Source organism: Mya arenaria, chromosome 1 (genome assembly GCF_026914265.1).
Source record: "Mya arenaria isolate MELC-2E11 chromosome 1, ASM2691426v1".
NCBI lineage: Eukaryota > Metazoa > Mollusca > Bivalvia > Myida > Myidae > Mya > Mya arenaria.
Genome location: NC_069122.1, coordinates 13,825,317 through 13,845,617, shown reverse-complemented (window position 1 = coordinate 13,845,617; position 20,301 = coordinate 13,825,317). Strand labels below are relative to the sequence as shown.

The 20,301-nt window shown below is 34.2% G+C and overlaps 1 protein-coding gene and 1 long non-coding RNA gene across 3 annotated transcripts; both read left to right on the top strand.

Moving 5' to 3' along the window:
- Positions 1-1,215: 1,215 nt before the first annotated feature.
- On the top strand, positions 1,216-2,379 carry LOC128213748 (uncharacterized). The gene is made up of 3 exons (XR_008257798.1): positions 1,216-1,481; positions 1,912-2,115; positions 2,266-2,379. It is a non-coding gene; the product is annotated as an uncharacterized LOC128213748 (long non-coding RNA).
- A 508-nt stretch (positions 2,380-2,887) lies between these two features.
- LOC128228811 (uncharacterized) lies at positions 2,888-5,034 on the top strand. 2 transcript variants are annotated; one of them, XM_052940431.1, is made up of 3 exons: positions 2,888-3,022; positions 3,185-3,366; positions 4,063-5,034. In XM_052940431.1, exons 1-3 carry the CDS (start codon positions 2,912-2,914, stop codon positions 4,223-4,225), a joined length of 456 nt encoding a protein of 151 aa, XP_052796391.1. In that variant the 5' UTR covers positions 2,888-2,911; the 3' UTR covers positions 4,226-5,034. The 2 variants fall into 2 exon arrangements, with proteins under 2 accessions (XP_052796391.1, XP_052796309.1); XM_052940349.1 differs by having other exon boundaries at positions 2,888-3,028.
- The last annotated feature ends 15,267 nt before the right edge of the window (positions 5,035-20,301 follow it).

Sequence of the window (20,301 nt, the reverse complement as noted above, 5' to 3'; positions counted from 1 at the left end):
ATTCTTGGCTACTAAGCTTCTTTCTATTTAAGCATTACCAACAGTCAAAAGCAAGCATAATAAGTCATTATTCGGTCACTGACAACCAAATAAAACATAACCGGCTGAGAGGAAAATTGTATACATACAAATCAGGCGAGGTTTAGATAATTGATCCGATATTTGTTGTTTTAATGTACGTTAATGTACTTTGTGTTGTCATTAATTTTATCTAAAACTTCAACATTGCAGGTACAAGTTAGCTTATCTATATCTTATATTATCTAAAACAATTATCATATTGATGTATTGTTTTAATCGTTTAGTATCAGAAGAAGTTTCATTAACTCTTCTAGTTCGAATTAATTAAGAATGATTGCAACGATTTATTACCGATGGTATTATTTATAGAATCATACATGGTTTGCCGTGGCTTTGGTTTATTTAGCATCAAGTCTGAAAGTTAAAAAAAATGACACATAACAAATTACAATTTGAATAGCATTAGTTGTGAAGAAAACAACAAAACGTGAATGAAAATTAAAATAGCAAACCTTTGCAGAATGAAGACGGTAGTATGTTCATTCTTTAAATGATTTTCTTGTTTTACAACGGCTGAGTTAGATGTTTGTTTCAATAAGTAAGCAATGAACAGAGCTAGGGTCGATCAGGGCTTGAAGTAGTTTAATAATAATCTCGGCTTGAATGATCCTAGCCATTTCGCCAGAGTAATTAACTTTTCTCAACGGATAAAGTAAAACAATACGTTTCAACAAAACATTTCCTTATCTCACTGCTTTATGACCGAATGTAAACAACCGGTACGGTTCCAGGTAGTACTCGTTTCAAAACCAAGGAAAGAGTCATAATAAAACTAATTTCACTTTTCTTGCACCGATAGTTCAGTTTAAATCCATTTAAAGCTCTTCTTGTGAAAATGTTTGCCTAGTACCAGGTATAAATCGGCCATTTTTATTTTCGTGAAAATGACGTCATTGTGCAAGTGTTCCTTTTTACACTGGCAATCATGCCATAATCGCCCTCATTCAACGTGATAATTTTACGGGAGCAAACGATAATAATTTTTGCTGGAACGAATTTCTATAGTAAAATGTGTATTATTTCATCAGAAATAGTTCCAAATTATATTCCTTTTTTTAGTCTGATCTTTATCCAATCCTTTTCTTTGTACTTTGCATTGCGTACATTTTACTAACAATGTGGGTAAATCAAATACCGATTAAATTAAGCCACACTTTGTTTTGATTTACATGATAATATAATAGAAAATGCATTGCATAAAATAGCGATTACCCTGTTTGGTTCATTTGTGAATCGTGTTACGTGGTAAACTCTGATGTTCACATAATCTATACTTCTACCTAATTCAGCAATTCGTTTACTGGCAAGAAGTGATGCAAGCAAAAGAACGCTCGTTGAAATGGGTGCGTATACGGTTTTGGTGTCACTTGCAAAAACAGAAGAGAAGGAGGAAAAAATGGGTATGTTCCCTCACGATTCCTACTTAAAAGTTTTAAGTCTACATTATTCGGTCCATTTTGGGATGCAAGGCAGAGAGAGTATTGCAGTTATGCCATATATCGATATTCACAATTGACATTGACAATTATTTAAAGAATGTGCCATATAATTCGTTCAATCTATCGTTGACCTTGCTTTAAATGATACATGTGCGTTTGCATTATACAATAATGTATAATAATGTACTTCTGTTGAGGTCAATAAGTACTTAAGAGTGATTTACCGAGAATATTGATCGTTGAAAACATTAAGAATAGACATGCTTTCCAAAATAAAACAGTGTAGTTCTGAATTTTTCATCGTCGCGGATAAAATACCTTATTGGACAGTGTTCTTCTGCAATAAAACGATTTTCTAAGACTAAAAACTTCATTTGCATTTAAACTTCAGAGAGTATACAATCCATTTGGGTACTTTGTTTTGACAAAGAAAACAAGTGAGAAGTCGTAAATTCAGAGGAACTTGGCATTGTGGATCTTCTTACTGACCTTCAAGGACACGAAGACAAAGATATTGCTCATGCTTCTCAAAACGTTATGTGGACATTACGCGATGCATTAGCCACTTCAAACGTGAAACGGTACCGGGATCTAGGTTGCTGATATAAGATGTCCTTTTAATTTGTTCCAAAAATTGAAAATCTAGTATAATCCTTTTATAAAATGAATGCTCAATTGATTGTTTCAATTAAAACTAAAATTGTTAAATACTTGGTTTTTTTTTATAAACTTTGTTTAAAAATAGCTGACAGAGGGACATACCTAGCAACAGGCAGACATTCCTATCTACAAATAAAAGATAGTTGCAGTTATGCACGTGAGACAAGCACCAGTGTGTTGGAAGCGGAAGAACGCGTATGACTGAAAAAGGGTCTATAAAACAATGTTTTGATGCCACTTAGGACATATTCGTGTTGTCATTCAGGTATGGATGGACGTGGACAAAATGTCAGGCTCCACCCTTGAAGCAATGGCTTGCGCTGTAGAAGAAGCTGAAATTATACTGATTTGCATGTCGCAACTGTACAAGGACAGCAATAACTGTCGTGCTGGTATTTTAACTCTTGATGCCCATATTCTTTGAATATCCCCGTTTCCGTTGTTACTTTCTGTTGCTTAATTAAGGAAACCACGTATTTATTTCCTTTATGAACGTTATAAGTCTGCCCAAAAGGCAACTTTGTTTCGAACCTGAATAACTGCTATGCTATCACTTTCCTTTGTAACTAAGTTTAACTTTATGTTCAGCTTGAATGTCCATACTACTAGTTGTTTGTCATGAATATTTTAAACGAGACATGATCTAAACTTCGCAGAAGCGGAATATGCCTTTAATCTGTAGAAGAAAATTGTCCCATTGCAACTACAAGCCTGATGGCTGGCTTGGGATCATGATCAGTACCAAACTGTTCTTTGACTTCAGCGGTAAATATAAATTTCAAGACAAAATGAGGGATTTGCTAAATGAGATTGATAGAATGTATCCCGATTCACTCTTAAAGGTGCAGGTAATGTTTATGTGTTTTATACCACAATTTTAAATTGAATGTTATACAAGTTCGTCAATATTCGAAATAACAAAAATACGATTGTGAAAAATTGGACGCCGTAGATGCGGCCGCTCCATTTTTCTTGTTCATGCTATAAAAAATGAAATGTTTCAGCCGATCAAAGAAGAAAAACTGCGTGCTGTAGTTGCAGTGGACGCCGTAGATGCGGCAGCTCCTAATGGTGAACAATGGTCTCCAACAAAATACGCTTCTTATCGACGACCGAAGCCTGTGATTGCATGCGATATGACAAGAGAATTCATCGACACGTGGTACAAAACCCATATGCTTAAAGGGTAAGGTGTGTATTCGGTGTATTTAGAATTAAAATACATACCAGATTCCAAACTACAGGGAAAAGTCAAGTAGACAACAAATAACGTGTAAATCCTAATTAAAGGCATACTGTGAGGGCACAGAGACGCTGAACGATAAACACATCACAATTAGACACACTGAGTTTTTATGTCGGTGAATAGTAAATTCAATCAAATAACTGGTTATATCTGACCTTTGTCTAATATCGAAGAGTGTCATCGAAAAATAATTTTCTATTAACCTGTAAGACATAAACACAAGCATGTGTGTGTTTGCACATTTCGCTTCAAGGTTTTACAATTTCCGTTTTGTTCACGAACTGTTTTATGTTGTTATATAACACCCGTAAATTATCTTTGCTTCTGTTATCCTGTTGTTTGCTCTCTTCTTGCAAACGCAGAGGTCTCGGGTTCGAATAATGCTTCCAATCTGAACTTTGTTAAGCTTTTTATTGTTTCCCTGTGTCCTTTGCTTTGCTGAAATTTATACAATTCATTTCATTTCTACCTCTCAAGGTTGTTAATGTATTTGTTTTTCTAATTGCATGCCTTAACAACTGTATCTTATGGAACTTTATATTAATCAAATAGTAATCTAAATAACTTATTTATTTTTTTTAAATCTGGTTATCAAGCACCAGTTTGAGAACTGTGTTCAATGATTATATTTTTCAGTTGCATTCCCGCAACCATTTGTGCCGATGAACTGAGGATGCTGGTGGACATGAGACATGAGGCGCCGGAATTTTTCTACAAGTGCCTTTGTAAAATGTACAAAATTCGCAACCCTGTAAAAATGTCGAAAGTTATAAAAGCTCTCCGAGAACTTTATGAATAGGTGAACAACTGGAGAATAATGATATAATGATATGATTGTATTGGTGCATTTTCGTGACACAAATCGTGAGACAAAAAAGATAACTTGTGATGAACGGTCAAATAATGGAACTTGATATTTTTATAACTATGCATTTGTATCAGCATATAAATAAACCAATACGAATGATACATTTGACCGGTCTGAGCTATAATTAAAACCATGATTATATTATGTCAGTGATTGTTTTGCATATAAAACGTCATATCTAAACATTAGCGCGAATTAAATATAGTAGAAATGCCGACTTAAAAATTGTTAAGCTACTCAGGTACTGCTTCTTTACATCCCGTTTGGGTTTTGGTTCTAGTGTGTAGTAGTATTTACAGTTTGTACAAAGTTTGTATAACCAAAACACTTTTTAAGATTATTAAATAATCATTATTGGACCATGAAATTAGTGCCTGCGTAACTACAGATTCAATTTGTTTTGGCAGATTAAATCAGTATCGTGTTTAACTGTTCATCAAAAGAGATATATTTTGTCTCGAAGAAACCGTGATTTTAGAAGTTGTATAAATACTTGGGATGGTAACAAACAACGTGTATACGAACAAATGGAGTAATGAAATAGCGAATGCCGTTTGGATTGATTAGAGTAAGCGTGTTCTAATCATTGTTAATCCTTTTAACTCGTCTTATGAAAGTACAATTAATTATACATTCTATGAAATGGTGCCAATTTAACGATTTTTATATAAAACTTGTTTCGAAATTCGACTAATTTGCTCTATCAGTGGAATATGGTGTACTTGGCTTAGGCACCCGAAATACAGAATGCAAAATAACCGGGACTCCGACGTACCGAATGGGCGTTGGCGTGGTGACCGCCGCCAAAGTGAGGGAGCAGCTACATAAGCTGCAAACATCACAGAAGCATACTTTTTCAAAACATCAATGGTATAAGAATAGAACTTTTCGTTGATTGAAAACTATTTTTTCAGCCCATAGAAACGATCCTTCAAATACTCGCAAATACTCGAAACGTAAAGAGAATATGGTTTTGTGCAAGTCATAATGACAACTGTAAGGGCAATCTTTAATCAATACGATACGAATTTTTAAAGATTGTGCATAACGCCACTATACGGTATTTAGTAAGTAATGCAATGCATTAGGAACAAATATGGAACATTTCATTCAGATACATATTCATTGTAGCCTTTCTGTGCATTATTAACAGCATCACATGCTATCATGATACGATGTGACAATTTCATGGATTCGTAGAGTAGAATTGCTTTTTAGCACAATCAACCAAATTTTTTTATATTTATCCTATATATAATTATATTGTGAGTTTTGTTCAGCCTTTTATATTTTGAAGTATTAATATCAAATAATTGTCATTTAGACTCCCTAATTGTATATTATACTTTGTTTCTTTCTAATATCTCTTTTTGTAGTTTAATTTGCAATTTCGCATCACTCATATACACCTTCTTGACCTCATTTATAACAGTTTCAATTCAGGAAACCTTTCGTAATAAGCCATAAGTGGATGAAAGATGTACCCAAGTTAAAGAAAAACGCTCAATTTTGTATTACATGTATAGATATTCAGTTCGAAATAGTAAACGTTACAAATGAGCAACAGACATTCCCTGATTTAGATTTTGCCCAGAAGGCATAACTTCAAAGTTATGATTTTTGCCGTTGAGTAATCGTAGCCACATATCAATCTTATGGAATCTATGAGCATATTCATTTTTGTACAGCATTTCAAGTGTTATTTTTGTTTTTAAAAATATACATTGGCTTAAATATATCTTACGATACACAAGAGTCATTTTGAAGCATTTGTAATCATGCATTTTATTAAACGTATTTTTTAGTCCAAAAACATTTTAAAAGTTATTCGTATTCCTGACGCTAAAATTCCTTATCAAGGATTAACCTACTTGAATATGCGACAGTAATATCTACACACTTTTTTCCTTATATGGTCCGAAATTAGTGACTCTTTGACTACATAGATCTATCATTATTCCAAAAGCCTACTAGTTCAATATTTGTTTTTCAAATAAAAAGTAACACTCGTACATGAGTTCATTGGGTTTAACCTAATTCTTAAAGATACAAATAATTATATCATGCACTTTTATTAATGGTCATTCTCAGACAAATAATATGATTATTAGGGAACTGAAAATATTACAAAAGTTGGATCAGAGCATAACATGAAATCAAAAAATAGCTATGTATATAAACCTACGTAACGGTATGCGCAAAGAAGACAATATGAGAAATGTAAACATGATATATTTTTTGTCTGTTGTCAGATATTAATATGACTGCCATGGCAATGTGGATAATGCAAAAAAATAAATACTTTAAATTGTCCTTGGCTTAATTCATGATAACCCAGACATAATATTTCACGTGTTCTTAGAGTCATTGTTACATGTTTTAAAGAAAGTAGGTTATTATCGAGGGCGGTCGTTATCTGTTTTAAGCGGCACCTCAATTTAAAATTTGAATATAACTTTAGAGCATGAAGTACATTAATTAATCTGTTGTAAAAAAGAAGTACACAGTGGTCCATAACGGTTCTTTTTATATAACAAAAAATCTAAACGGAATAGTTTATTTCCATTGACGTTTACAATGAAGTATTTTCGTTTGGAGTCAATGGACAATTAACAGCAAATGTTGCTCTCAGCCATTTCTTTATGTAGGAATTATTCTTGATAACGTACAATTATCCCGAGTAAATTATTAAAACCCGAACTATTCGATTAATACATCAGATTCAATTTATGTCCCATCACATGCTTGATAACGCACACTTATCCCAAGCAATTGTTAAAAGGGACAAAACCAGAACTAGTCGATCAACACATCTGCTTCCAATTATGTCCCATTGCATTCTTGATAACGCACACTTATCCCAAGTAATTGTTAAAAGTGACAAAACCAGAACTAGTTGACCAACACATCTGCTTCCAATTATGTCCCATCACATGCTTGATAACGCACACATATCCCAAGCAATTGTTAAAAGGGACAAAACCAGAACTAGTCGATCAACACATCTGCTTCCAATTATGTCCCATTGCATTCTTGATAACGCACACTTATCCCAAGTAATTGTTAAAAGGGACAAAACCAGAACTAGTTGACCAACACATCTGCTTCGAATTATGTCCCATTGCATTCTTGATAACGCACACTTATCCCTAGTAACTGTATAAAGGGACATAATTAGAACTAGTCGATCAACACATCAGCTTCAATTTATGTCCCATTCCATTCTTGATAACGCACTATTGTCCCTAGTATTTGTTAAACGGGACATAACCCGAACTAGTCGATCAACACATTTGCTTCCAATTGTGTCCCATTGCATTCTTGATAACGCACACTTAACCCTAGTAACTGTATTTAGGGACATAATTAGAACTAGTCGATCAACACATCAGCTTCAATTTATGTCCCATTCCATTCTTGATAACGCACTATTGTCCCTAGTAATTGTTAAACGGGACAGAACCCGAACTAGTCGATCAACACATCAGCTTCTAATTGTGTCCCATTGCGTTCTTGATAACGCTCACTTAACCCTAGTAACTGTATTTAGGGACATAATTACAACACGTAGATCAACACATCAGGTTCAATTTATGTCCCATTCCAATCTTGATAACGCACTATTGTCCCTAGTAATTGTTAAACGGGACAAAACTAAAACTAGTCGATCCATAATCAGCTTCCATTTATGACCCAGTGCAGAAGATGCACTTGTTAGCGTGTTGATTATTCGCGAAAGGATATTGGTTTATCCAGAAGGCAGCTCATCAGTGCATCACGACTTCGTATCCGCGTATGAATCATCCTGAAACCGATTTACGGTTTAGCAATACAATAACAAAGTCTTTATATTTTATTAAAAATCCAGTTTTTTGACGACGAAAGTCAATATTATACTTTTAACCGGTCCAGATCTCGCAAAAATATAATATGGACCGCTTACGTCATACAATATGGACCGCTGACGTCAAATAATATGGACCGCTGACGTCAAAAGGCTGGTGAGTGCTGATACATCTCGGTTTATATACACTTTCGGGGGCTGACTCTCAGTGGTGTGTAATATTTCTTAATTATTAACGCGTCATTGACCAACTTTAAGTCCGCTCATGAACTCGTAAACTTAGCAAAAATAGTAGCATATGTACTACACATAAGTCAAATGGCAAAGTAAAACGCAACATTAAATAACAACTTGTGCAATTTATCTTACGGGTGAATTTCGGTTTAACAGTCAGGTTATTTTCATTAGCTTATTTATTGATTATCATCATCATGAACGTTATTTTCTAAAATACAAAGCCTGATATTTCGTTTGAACTTGCTTTAATGCTTTGCTTGAATTTGCATTGAAATGTACACTTATAGAATAAAGTTTGTACATTGTCACGGAATTACGTACAGTAAGTGCTTGAGCGACTCAATATTGAGAAACAGGCGAATAACTTGTTTACTTTTCAATCTTTTCCCCATGAAGTAATCACATTGATTCTTTTACGAAGCTGCTGATTATGTGGACAAAGTGTATATAAACAAACTGTAGAACTATGAAATATATAGTCACTATGTAAGCCACTGGTATTTACCTCATCATCTCAGAATCTGTATAGTAAAGTATGGCGTAATTCATATCCGAAATATAACTGGATTATGAAAACACTGTGCTATAAATAACGTTAACCAAATACAATTTTACTCTAACACTCAATGCATGTCAGTAAACATGAAGACGCATTTTGCGATACGCTTTAACATAATTGGCACATTACGAGACAATCTTAAGAGTATTCAAGTGGGCTACAATTAGCGAAAGGTTATATTATAATGAGCCAGTGGCGTTGGTATTTAATATATGGCTAAACCTCTTGAAAGGTTTCAAGTTTCAAGTTTATTCAGTAAACTCATGTCATACATGCATGACAAAATGAGAATTGCAATGAACATATTATACAGTTACACATAAAGAGGCTTTGAAAAATGAACTTCAATCATAATAATAATTAACATCATGGTATAAAGAGGAGTACATTATATTCTATAATTGACTTTGTAATGATACATTTCATAAATTTACACAACTTTGAAAACATAATACATTCTGGGTTTAATTTCATAACACGTTTAAATGACAATATATTCGGAGTTCTAAAATTACAGTTATCAATGAAACGTCGCCTTTCGTTAGTGAAATAACTACACTCTAACAAATAATGAAATTCATCACCAATACGATTTGAATCACAAAGGTGGCAATTTCTGTCATTTATATTTATATTCCTCCAACTAACTACTTCAATAGGAAAATGATTGTTTCTTGTTCTAAATCGTATAACATAGTTCAATAATTTTGGCAGTGTTTTAACAAGATAGTTTTCAAATTCAAAACGTTCTTTAAACACATTTACTTGAAGAGTTCACAGTAGTGTACCATTCGTTTAAAAACAAATCAGACAATTTCTGCTTAATACTCTTTTGTAACCATTTTTATTTGGAAATTCGTGGCTTTGCCAAACATTAATAAGACCACATTTGATGAAAATATTCTTAACATGTTTAATCCATTTGAAGTCATTAGCTCTAACATTGGCAGAATACAGGAATTTACTCAATGTGACGTTGTATACTGAGATTGAGAGTTTATGACATGATGGAACGATCAAGATGGACCAGTAATTGACCATACGTGAATCTATATCTATTTGTAAAGGCTTAACACCCGTTTCACCATATATCATACATGTTGGCGTACTACTTTTAACATTTAATATATATTTTAGAAATTTCAATTAGACCTTTTCGAGTATGTAATTGTTGCCAAAACCCCAACATTCACAACCGTATAGTAATATAGGTTTGATAATTTTGTTGTACAAATCTATTTGTAAATCAATAGATAAACATAAATATTTTGACTTTTTAAGCAAACAGAACATTGCCTTTGTTGCCTGTTTTGAAATATAGTCCTTTGTTTTACAAAACGAGCCACTTTTAGTAAAAATAACTCCTAAATATTTATATTCCGTAACAACATCTATTGTATCATTACATAAAGAAAACGTATGGTGGTTTAGTCTACCTCTAGAGAAAATGACAACCTTAGTTTTTGAGGTATTAACAGTTAAATTCCACTGTAAACAATAGTTCTCATACAGGTTTAGTGCATTCTGTAAATCTATAGCAGATTCAGACAATATAACAGTATCGTCCGCATAAAGGAGTACAAATAACTATAATAAAAAATCAATTAACCTGTAATCATGTTCATGTTTGTTAATAACAATACCATTTACAACCAAGCTACTTAGAAAATATTGATGCAAATCATTTACAAAGAATGAAAACAGAGAAGGAGATAAACTTTCTCCTTACCGGACCCCGACACAACAAGGGAAATAGTCCGACTTAGTTTCATTCACCTTAACACAGCTTTTTGCTTGTTCGTACATGTTCCTAACAACATTTAAAAAGTTTCCTTGTATCTTATGTCCATGTAGTTTAAACCATAGCATGTTTCTATTAATGGAATCAAAGGCACCTTTTAAGTCAATAAAGGCACTGAACAATTTCTTGCGAGATGTGTACATGTGTTCTATAAGCATATTCAAAACAAACATGTTATCAACTGTTGAATGTGCTGGTCTAAAACCAGTTTGAAATTCGCTTAACATATCGTACTTTTCAATGAATTTTAATAGTCTATTATTCAAAACTGTAGTAAATAGCTTACCAAAGCAACTAAGCAGTGTTATTGGGCAATAATTAGCGGGATCACACATATCACCCTTATTTTTTTATACACTGGGTTAATAACACCAATTGTCCAATTTTCGGGTATAGTTGCAGTTTTAAAGACAATATTATATAGCTTAAGATACACAATCTTCATAATATCAAAGAAATATTTCAGGTATTCATTTATTATTTTATCATCGCGAGATGCCTTGTTATTTTTTATTTTTTAACAGCACTTTCAATTTCTTCAAGTGTTATTTCGCTATCTAGCATGTGTATATCTACATCTGCTTTAACATCAAACGTATTTGTATCCGTAGTGATATCAGCATGATTTTCAGTTATATCGCCCGAGTTGGCGTTTTTAAAATGATCAAACATTACATTTAGTGATGCAGAGCAGTTGTTACGCATTCGAGCGTTTAAATATTTCCAAAAGCTTTTAGGGTCAAACTTGCTGAGCTTTTTTTAACTTAGAAGCGTTTAATCTTTGTTGTTTTTTATAGTTTGTGTTTAATACTTTCTTATAGTGTTTACTTGCAATATTAAAACTTTGTTTATGGTGGGGATCCCTGCGAAGTTTATACAAAAACTTTGCTCTATGGAAATTCTTTCTTGCGCTTTTACATTCACTATTAAACCAAATTTTATTTTTACCTTTGTTTTGGGTTATATTCTGTCTAGATAAGTTGGTCGGACCGAAAGACGTTTTAGCACTGTCGTGAAAGACCTGTCCAATTTTATTTACAACATTATTAATATTCTCATGGTTAACAATATTTTGACCTTGCAAATGGTCTAATTCATGTATAATATTGTATATATCATTTCTTTTTATGTTAATTACAAATTCGTTTGGTTTGGTATTATCCCATAACTTTGCATTATGTATTTGGCAACCGTTACGTTCATTACTAATTGTTTGTTTACAACAAAATATGAGATCAAGGCTCACTGGATTATGAACGTCGGAAAGCAAGGTACAAAAATCGTGCACACATAGATTATCTATATTACAAAACAAATTCGGACTAGAAATAAAGTAGTCCACCGTACTAACAGATTTGCACGTGGTGTGACCTAATAAATCACCTGGTGTTCTACCGTTTAATACATACATGCCGTTAAGCTTCACAAAATCCATTAATTTATATCCATAATTATTCACGGAGAGGTCTTGATTGCATCTATTTTTACACAAGTTCGACTCGCTAATGTACGACGTATCCGAGTTTAAATCTGAATATAATTCATCTAACTGCATTTCATGAACAATTTCATAGTCAGGTGTGACAAAATCTTGTAAATCTTTTGTTCTCGAGTTAAAATCTCCAAATAGACATACATTTTTATACTCTCGAGAAAGATTATCAATATCGTTTTGTAATACTATAAATGGGTCATCTATCGCGTAATCCGAGTTTTCAGGTGGCAGATACACCACGCCTAGTAAAATATCCCCTTTACCAGTAAACCTTTCAGATAACTTAAGCCATATCACAAGGTTACAATCTGTGTCAATTACTGATACATAAGGTAATAACTCGTTTTTAATCCCGACACATAAACCACCTGATTTCCGTTTAACAATCTGTTGTCGATGTTTAAAATGCAAAGTAAAATTTTCTATTTCTCTTGGTCCAAACAATCTGTTTTAGTTTCTTGGAAGCCAATAATATCAAATGCATTAATAAAAGAAATAAATTCTGGGCAAATTCGCTTCGATACTATTCCACAGACGTTTAAAGATAAAAGTTTAATTTTACTATTTTGACCAAAAAATTGGCATTTTGACACATATGCATTGTTCAAAAAACTGTCATGAGGGTTGCACTCCTCTGTCTTGGCCTAGTCACTCTCTTTCGCTGTCTGCACGACATCCTCGTGTACCGTTGCGGTGTTTGTTTGAGGTGCTGCCAGGTTCTCTAGTGGCTCAGACTCTCTTGGGCGTTTTAACATAGTTTCTTCAAGAGGAGTGGGGGGAGATCTAATTAAGTGGGCGGACTACGGTGATGTCACTTAGAGCTACCAACAGGCCAACTTCAAATAATAATAATGACTTTGTTGTATACTTCGAAGTCGTAATAAGCTAAAGTGTGAACCTGAGCTGTCTTGAATTAATTGATGTTATACTAGCTTTAATAAGTCACCTAGTAGTTCTAACGATACAAAAGTATTAATCATTTGTTATGGTAATTGAAAGATTGTTATTAGTAGCTTTTGTTTAAAAATACATTTTTTGCTATAGCAAAAACACTTGTTTTCTTAGAAACAAAACAAACAATTGTTTTGATTTTTTCAAACTGTTTAGACGTTTCAAATTTAAAATTCTCGATAGTGTAGTCTCCAACTGTTAGGTATTTCATCTTTCGTCAAACAAAATCAAATTAATTTGCATTACCTCCATCCTAATGGCCATCTATCCATCAACACTTTTTCATAAAAGTATATATCATTCTATTTGAGTTATGCCCGTCAAAATTGTATGTATATAATGTTCGTTGCAAAAGTTATCGCATTTTTGTCCGACGAAATTAAACAAAGTGTATAATGTACACGCCTTGACTCGTCACTAACATTCTGCTGCCCCAACCCCCCTTGAAAGCGTGCATATCACGGTAAACACCGCCTTATTTCTCATTGCTGAACATTCATACAAGTTCCCTTACATTTTCATTGTTTTTTGTCTTGACTATCCATAACAAATTCCACAATTGCTGCTCAATTTTTATCAGACCACATACTTAACGAAATTATTCCAAACAGTTAAATGCACTCATAACTTAACTTAACCTTATGAACATCACGTTTATGATGGAGAGTTTGATAAGTTTAGTGAGATAATTAAACCACTTGCACGTCAAAATACACGCAATATCAACAGGCAAATATTATAGTCCGGGTTTTCTTTACTGACGTGTCATAGATATTGCCCCGTGCTTCTAACATACTTTGACTATAAGTAATGTTGCACGCTTACACTTTATACTGATCAATATATCGTAAAGACTTAAGTGCGTTTCGATTTTTGTTTAAATACATGATGTTACTTTTTGCGTATTTTGAACACCCTCGATATGTACAAGTATCGAAACGTTATCATAGCACTGATGGACAACACAACACGATGTATCTTATGTAAATGGAAACAAATATACCTTGGTAGCCACTGCACGTGACTGTTAGGCAGAGGGTTTGAATAAAATAATGGAGCGATAATATATTATAAAGTCAATACGATCGATATGTTTAGCGTCTTGGTCTATACATTAATCAATTTTTATCGCCTTTGATAACAGTTAAGTGCTAAATATACCTTACGGCAACAAGTGAAAAACTATTATCAAGAAATTCAAAAACAATTTTCTGTCAGTATTACAACATCTCTTGAAAATACGAATAAATTCGTAAAACTGCCCCCTCCCCATTAAGACACGTATGCACATCGCTTGTATCAATGTATTGTATCTATCATTCAAATCGACTAAATGCGGTTTCATTGTTATCATCCGGCGATTTAGATTCAATTTTGTGTGTGAACATTTCATGGTCACGGGGCTACCATTTTCTTGCAAACTTGGGTTCAATTTACAATTAGTTTAAACAGTATACATTTTACAACGATTAAGAAGGAGAATATGATAACTTATACTAAGTCGATGTCTTTGACACGATGTTGGGTTAGAGTGTGGTCTTTTGATGTTAGGGAAATCGGAGTATCGGGGAAAACCCACTTGTTCGGCATGGTGACCACTAACCAAAACTCACATGCACCCAAGCATGGACTCGAACCCGAGTCGCCTTGGTGAGAAGTGAGTGCTCTTGCCGGACAAACAAGTTCACATTTGCAGCATATTCGTCTGTTTCCCTCGTTAGCGGTCAGAAGTGAGAGACTGAATTTCATTTACAGTTTGTAACGTAATCAAATTCACCTACTTTTATTTATATGTTTAATTTCTGTTTTTAGGAGGCAATTAACGTTAAAGATGAAAAAATTACAGGCCTATTTAGAAAGCCTGCCTAATAAAGATATAAGCGTTGGAGTTATCTTATACCGTTCAACTGGGGGGGGGGGGGGGGCGTGGGTACATTTGTACCATGAATATAAATGTTAAAACAAATTTCACCATTTAAGGGCTTGTTTAACATCAAGTAATGAACTCTCGTGCAATTCTAATTAGTTTATAGCTTCCAGAATCACGTTAGTATTGTGTATAGTATAGTAAAATATAAAGTCGCATACCTTTGACTGTTGTCTGCCATAATGAATCATGCAGCAAAACTTTGGGAAGCTCGATACTTCCCAAAATGGAGTTTGTTATCAGTCGGCTGCTAAAAAAAATCGAAGTGAAATTAAGAAATTGATTTTTATGTTTGTTCTTGTTTTTATTTTGTTGGATGGGTTTGGGAGATTTTTAGTTTTTTGTTCAAAAATATAGAACAGTTTTTTTTAGCTTAATGGTACGTATTTTTTGTTCAAAGTGTTACTTCAATGTATTAAATCTTATATCTTTGATACCATTTCAAGTCACTCAAGTCTTGTTTACAAAAAACATCTACACAACTATAAGTTGATATAGTTCATTTATAATATGGATAATCGTAATCTTCGTTTAAAAACCTATATAACAAATTATACGTTAAATCAGCAAAGCAAGCTCAGTGGTGTATCCCAGTTTACAAAACTGTCGGAGGAGAACCAAAAACCTTTGTTTAAGATAAATCTCACAGTTCTGATGCTGACGCTGATGCCTATGCTGTTTAAACCAATTGGAACTCTTATATTTTGACTTTCGATGTAAATGTAATTTGTTTGGATCATTGGATCTTGTGCAGCAGATTTAATCAATTAAAAACAGGGAAATATGTTAAGCCTTACCAATGCATTAACGACAAATGCTATCACGAAGTTAATAAAGACACAGCTTATTTCTAAAAAAAAACTAATCCTAAATCAAAATAAATCAAAACGAATATTTCAGCTCAAACAGAGATAGTCATTTTGCTCTAATGGTGTTCTTCAAAGTTTCGAAACTCTAGTAAATCATAAATATTTAGTTTACCTGTAAATCTAAGGATTATTATGACAAAATTGCTTAAGTGTTTGAATAACGTGTTTGCATTCCAAAATGCTATCTAGTATTCAAATCAAATATCAAAGCTATCAAATATTCAGGGAAACGTAACGTTCTTTATTAAAGTGATTTGGTTGCTAATTACTGAAAGTTACTAGGGTTGGGTTGGGGTTATACTATAATACGTCTATTTCAAAGGTATTAACTGGCGGTGCGTTTGAGTTAAACTCGTATGATATTGTGTTAACACTACAATTAACAAGAGTTAACTAGAATAGAGTTGGGGCAAAACTCTAATGCTACTACGTTATCACGTATATTGCACAAGTTTACTGCAAATGAGTTATATGAGCTTGTAAATTACCACTGTATTGCATTGAAGATGGGTTGGGGTTAAACTTTATTGCTTCTATGTTACGACTGTATTGTATTGGATTTGACCTTGGGGGATTGGAGTTAAACTATATTGCTACTGTATTATTATTGCATTGTAAAGGAGTTTACTAGGGGTGGATTTGTTTAAACTACAATGTATACGATGCCACATAAGTTTACTAAGGATGGAGTGGGGTAAAACTATAATGTTTTTATGTTGCCACTGTATTATACGTAAGTTGACTAGGGTTGGGTCGGGGTCAACTCTGCCCTTATCTTACCAATTTACTACAATGACTATACTAGGGCTGGGTCGGGGTCAACTCTGCCCTTATCTTACCACTTTACTACAGTTGACTATACTAGGGTTGGGTCGGGGTCAACTCTGCCCTTATCTTACCACTTTACTACAGTTGACTATACTAGGGCTGGATTGGGGTTCAGCTCTTATGCTACTATGATACCATTGTAGTGTAAAGAAGTTAACAAGGGGTGGATAAGGCTTAAACTGTAATGTTGATATGTTGCCACTATATTCAACATCATTTGAGGGGTGAGTCGGGGCTTAACTCTAGTGCTTCTATGCTACTACTTTTTTCCATATGAGTATACTGTTTGTGGATTAGGGTTAAACTCAAATGCTAATATGTTACCATTATATTTCACATGAGTTTAATAGGGGTGTGTCGGGTTATACCCTCATGCTACTATGTTACCACTATTATATTTTACAGGTGGTTACTATGGTTAATTGGAAAAAAACTTGAATGTTACTATGCTACCAATATATTTCACATAGTTTACAGGCACTGGGTTGGGGTTAAACTCAAATGCTACCATTTCACCGCTATAATTTACAGGTGTTACTGGATGTGATTTCGGATTAACCTATAATGTTACTATTTTACCACTATATTAAACAATTGTTTACTGTAGGTGAGTTAGGGTTATGCTACTATTTACGAGTATATTACAGGAGTTATCTGGATGTGGTTGTGGGTTAAACTCTTCTGCATCTTTGTTAAAAATATATTTCACATTAGTTTACTGGAGATTTATCTGGGTTCAAGTGTAATTCCACTAGATAATCATTATATTTCACAGGAGATTACTGGAGGGTTGGGGCTAAACTTTATGTTACCATTGTATGCCACAAACGTTTAATGGAACAGGGTTAATTTTTACCTCTTACGCTACTATGAAACCACTTTCTGGCAAGGGAACTTGATAGGGATGTATTGGGGTTACATTTTATTGCTAATATGTTACCACTGTATGGTATTGGAGTTTACTAGGGTTGTGTAAGAATTCAACTAAATTGCTACTGGCTAACCACTTTTTTGAACAGGAGTTTACTAGGGGTGGTTTGGGGTTAAACTATTTTGCTAATACATTACCACTGTATTGTATTGGAGTTTACTGTGGTTGGGTAAGAGTTCAACTAAAATACTACTGAGTTACCACTTAATTGTAAAGGAGTTTACTAGGAGTGGATTGGGGTTAAACTATTTTGCTACTATGTTACAGCTGAATTGTAATGGAGTTTACTGAAGGTTGGTTGGGGTTTACCTTTATTGCTACTGTGTTACCACTGTATTATATTGGAGTCCCCAAAGGTTGGTTAGGGTAAAACTACAATGCTTCTGTTTTGCATATTGACTGTAAAGCAACACTAATGCTACAGTGTTTCTACTGATGTGGGTCAAGGTATATCTGTTGTAGGGCATGCCCAACCTCTTTGCAATGAATAATGAGATGCGTCAAGGTAAATCTGTTCTAGGGCATGCCCAATCTCTTTGCAATGAGTGATGAGAGGCGTCAAGGTAAATATATTCTAGGGCATGCCCAATCTCTTTGCAATAATGATGATGTGCGTCAAGATACATCTGTTGTAGGGCATGCCCAACCTCTTTGCAATGAGTGATGATGTGCGTCTAGGTACATCTCGTGCAGGGCATGCCCAACCTCCTTGCAATGAATGATGATGTGCGTCAAGGTACATATGTTGTAGGGCATGCCCATATATTAGGATAAAAAAGTAGTAGAATCTTCAGCGATTGGATATTTGTTCTTAGCGATGTTTAACCGACAACGTCCGTTTGTATAAAAGAAAAGCTGGTTGTTAGATGCCGACACGCTAATCCAATCGGAGCGCAATATTGAAATAAACATTGACGTAATAACTCCAAGCTAGCTACCCAATATGAACGTCCAATTTTATCTATAAAAAGGACTTGGCGAATGTATCACGAAGTAAAGCATGACCGAACTGGTATGTTCAAGAAAAAAAGCTTTTACTACACTGACTTTGGTTAATAGCACAATGAAATCTGTAACATATACCTGTATCAGCGAAACAAACACACTATTTTTTTAAAGTTTTCTTTTAATAGCAAACGATTTGTAGTAATAATTTTGTACCAGAGTACATGCATTTTTTGCAAAAATGTGTTTGAACTTCTGTTTCCGATTAATGATATACAAAACCCACAAAAAAAAAATGTTTGAGGTTCGGAAGACCAGACAAAAAAATGGAAACTACGGAGACAAGCCAAGTAGTAAAAAAAAATCCCTAATAAAAATATAATAAATATTGGAATTCAATCGAAACCTTGATTGACTTTGTTGACTGCCATGGAATGTTCTATCGGAACAGTGGTTCACCGGATTAACCTACATGGAACAATTAATCGAAACAGGGTTCACAGGGTATTACCGCCTTGATACGGTCGCCGAAGCAGTGCTTCACCCAGGTGAGTTTGTGGTTGACCAACAGTGGTTGACTTGGGTTCCTGACATGGAACGTTCAATCGGAATAATGGTTGACAGGGGCTTGTGACTTGGAATGTTCAATCGGAATAATGTTTGATTTGGGTTATCGACATAGAATATTCAATCGATACAGTGGTTTACTTGGATTACCGACAAGGAACGATCAATCGAAACGAAACAGTGGTTAACTTAGGTTACCGACATGGAATGTTCAATCGAAACAGTGGTTTACTTGGGTTATCGAGATGGAACGGTCAATCTAAACCGTGGTTGACTCTGGTTACCGAAATGGAACATTCAATCGAAACAGTGGTTTACTTGGGCTACCAACATGGAACGTTCAATCGGATTATAGGCTGACTGGGGTTACCAACATGGAACGTTCATGAATTTTTTAACTTAAATATAAAACTCTGCGATCTATTTTTGTCAGCAGTCATATATCACTGTCTTGCATGGATATTTGCTTAAATTGGCTTGTTTCAAGACAAACAAAAAAAGTTGTCAAAACGTTCAATATGTGAGAGTGTAGCCTTAAGATCAATATACAGATGTTGTGTACTATACACGGTGGGGGGGGGGTACTCAACGAAGGATTAAACTAGGCGTTATCACTGCACATTACATCATTTGATGTCGTGTTCTTTACAAGGATTCGGGGGTGGGGGGGGGCACTTATAGACTACTGAAACTAGGCCTTTTTATCTATGTTAACGATGGACAATGGAAAATACATTATTTGATGTTGTGTACTATACGCAGATGGGGGGGGGGCACTAATAGAATGCTTGATGTAGGCATTTAATTTACTTGAAATTTGAACTATGTGCAAGAGACATATGCCGCCTGAATGGGAAGAGCATCGAACAGAGATGGTGGAAGGGAAAAAGGGAGGGAGATGAGGCAGGCGTAGATGTCTAAGTACATCCTTTGAACACCGCGATTAAAAACAAAACAATATTAAGTTTAAAACCCTGAATGGTTAATGCGGTAGCTTAACCTTAAGTATTGTTCATTGAAGTAACTCTTATTTCAAGTTTAATTTTATTTGTT

Excerpts from the sequence above, each read along its gene's own strand:
- LOC128228811 (XM_052940349.1), top strand. The coding sequence starts at position 2,912 with ATGATCAGTACCAAACTGTTCTTTGACTTCAGCGGTAAATATAAATTT. Across the intron at positions 3,029-3,184 it reads ATTCACTCTTAAAGGTGCAG|CCGATCAAAGAAGAAAAACT; the intron begins GTAATGTTTATG and ends GAAATGTTTCAG. Across the intron at positions 3,367-4,062 it reads AAAACCCATATGCTTAAAGG|TTGCATTCCCGCAACCATTT; the intron begins GTAAGGTGTGTA and ends TATATTTTTCAG.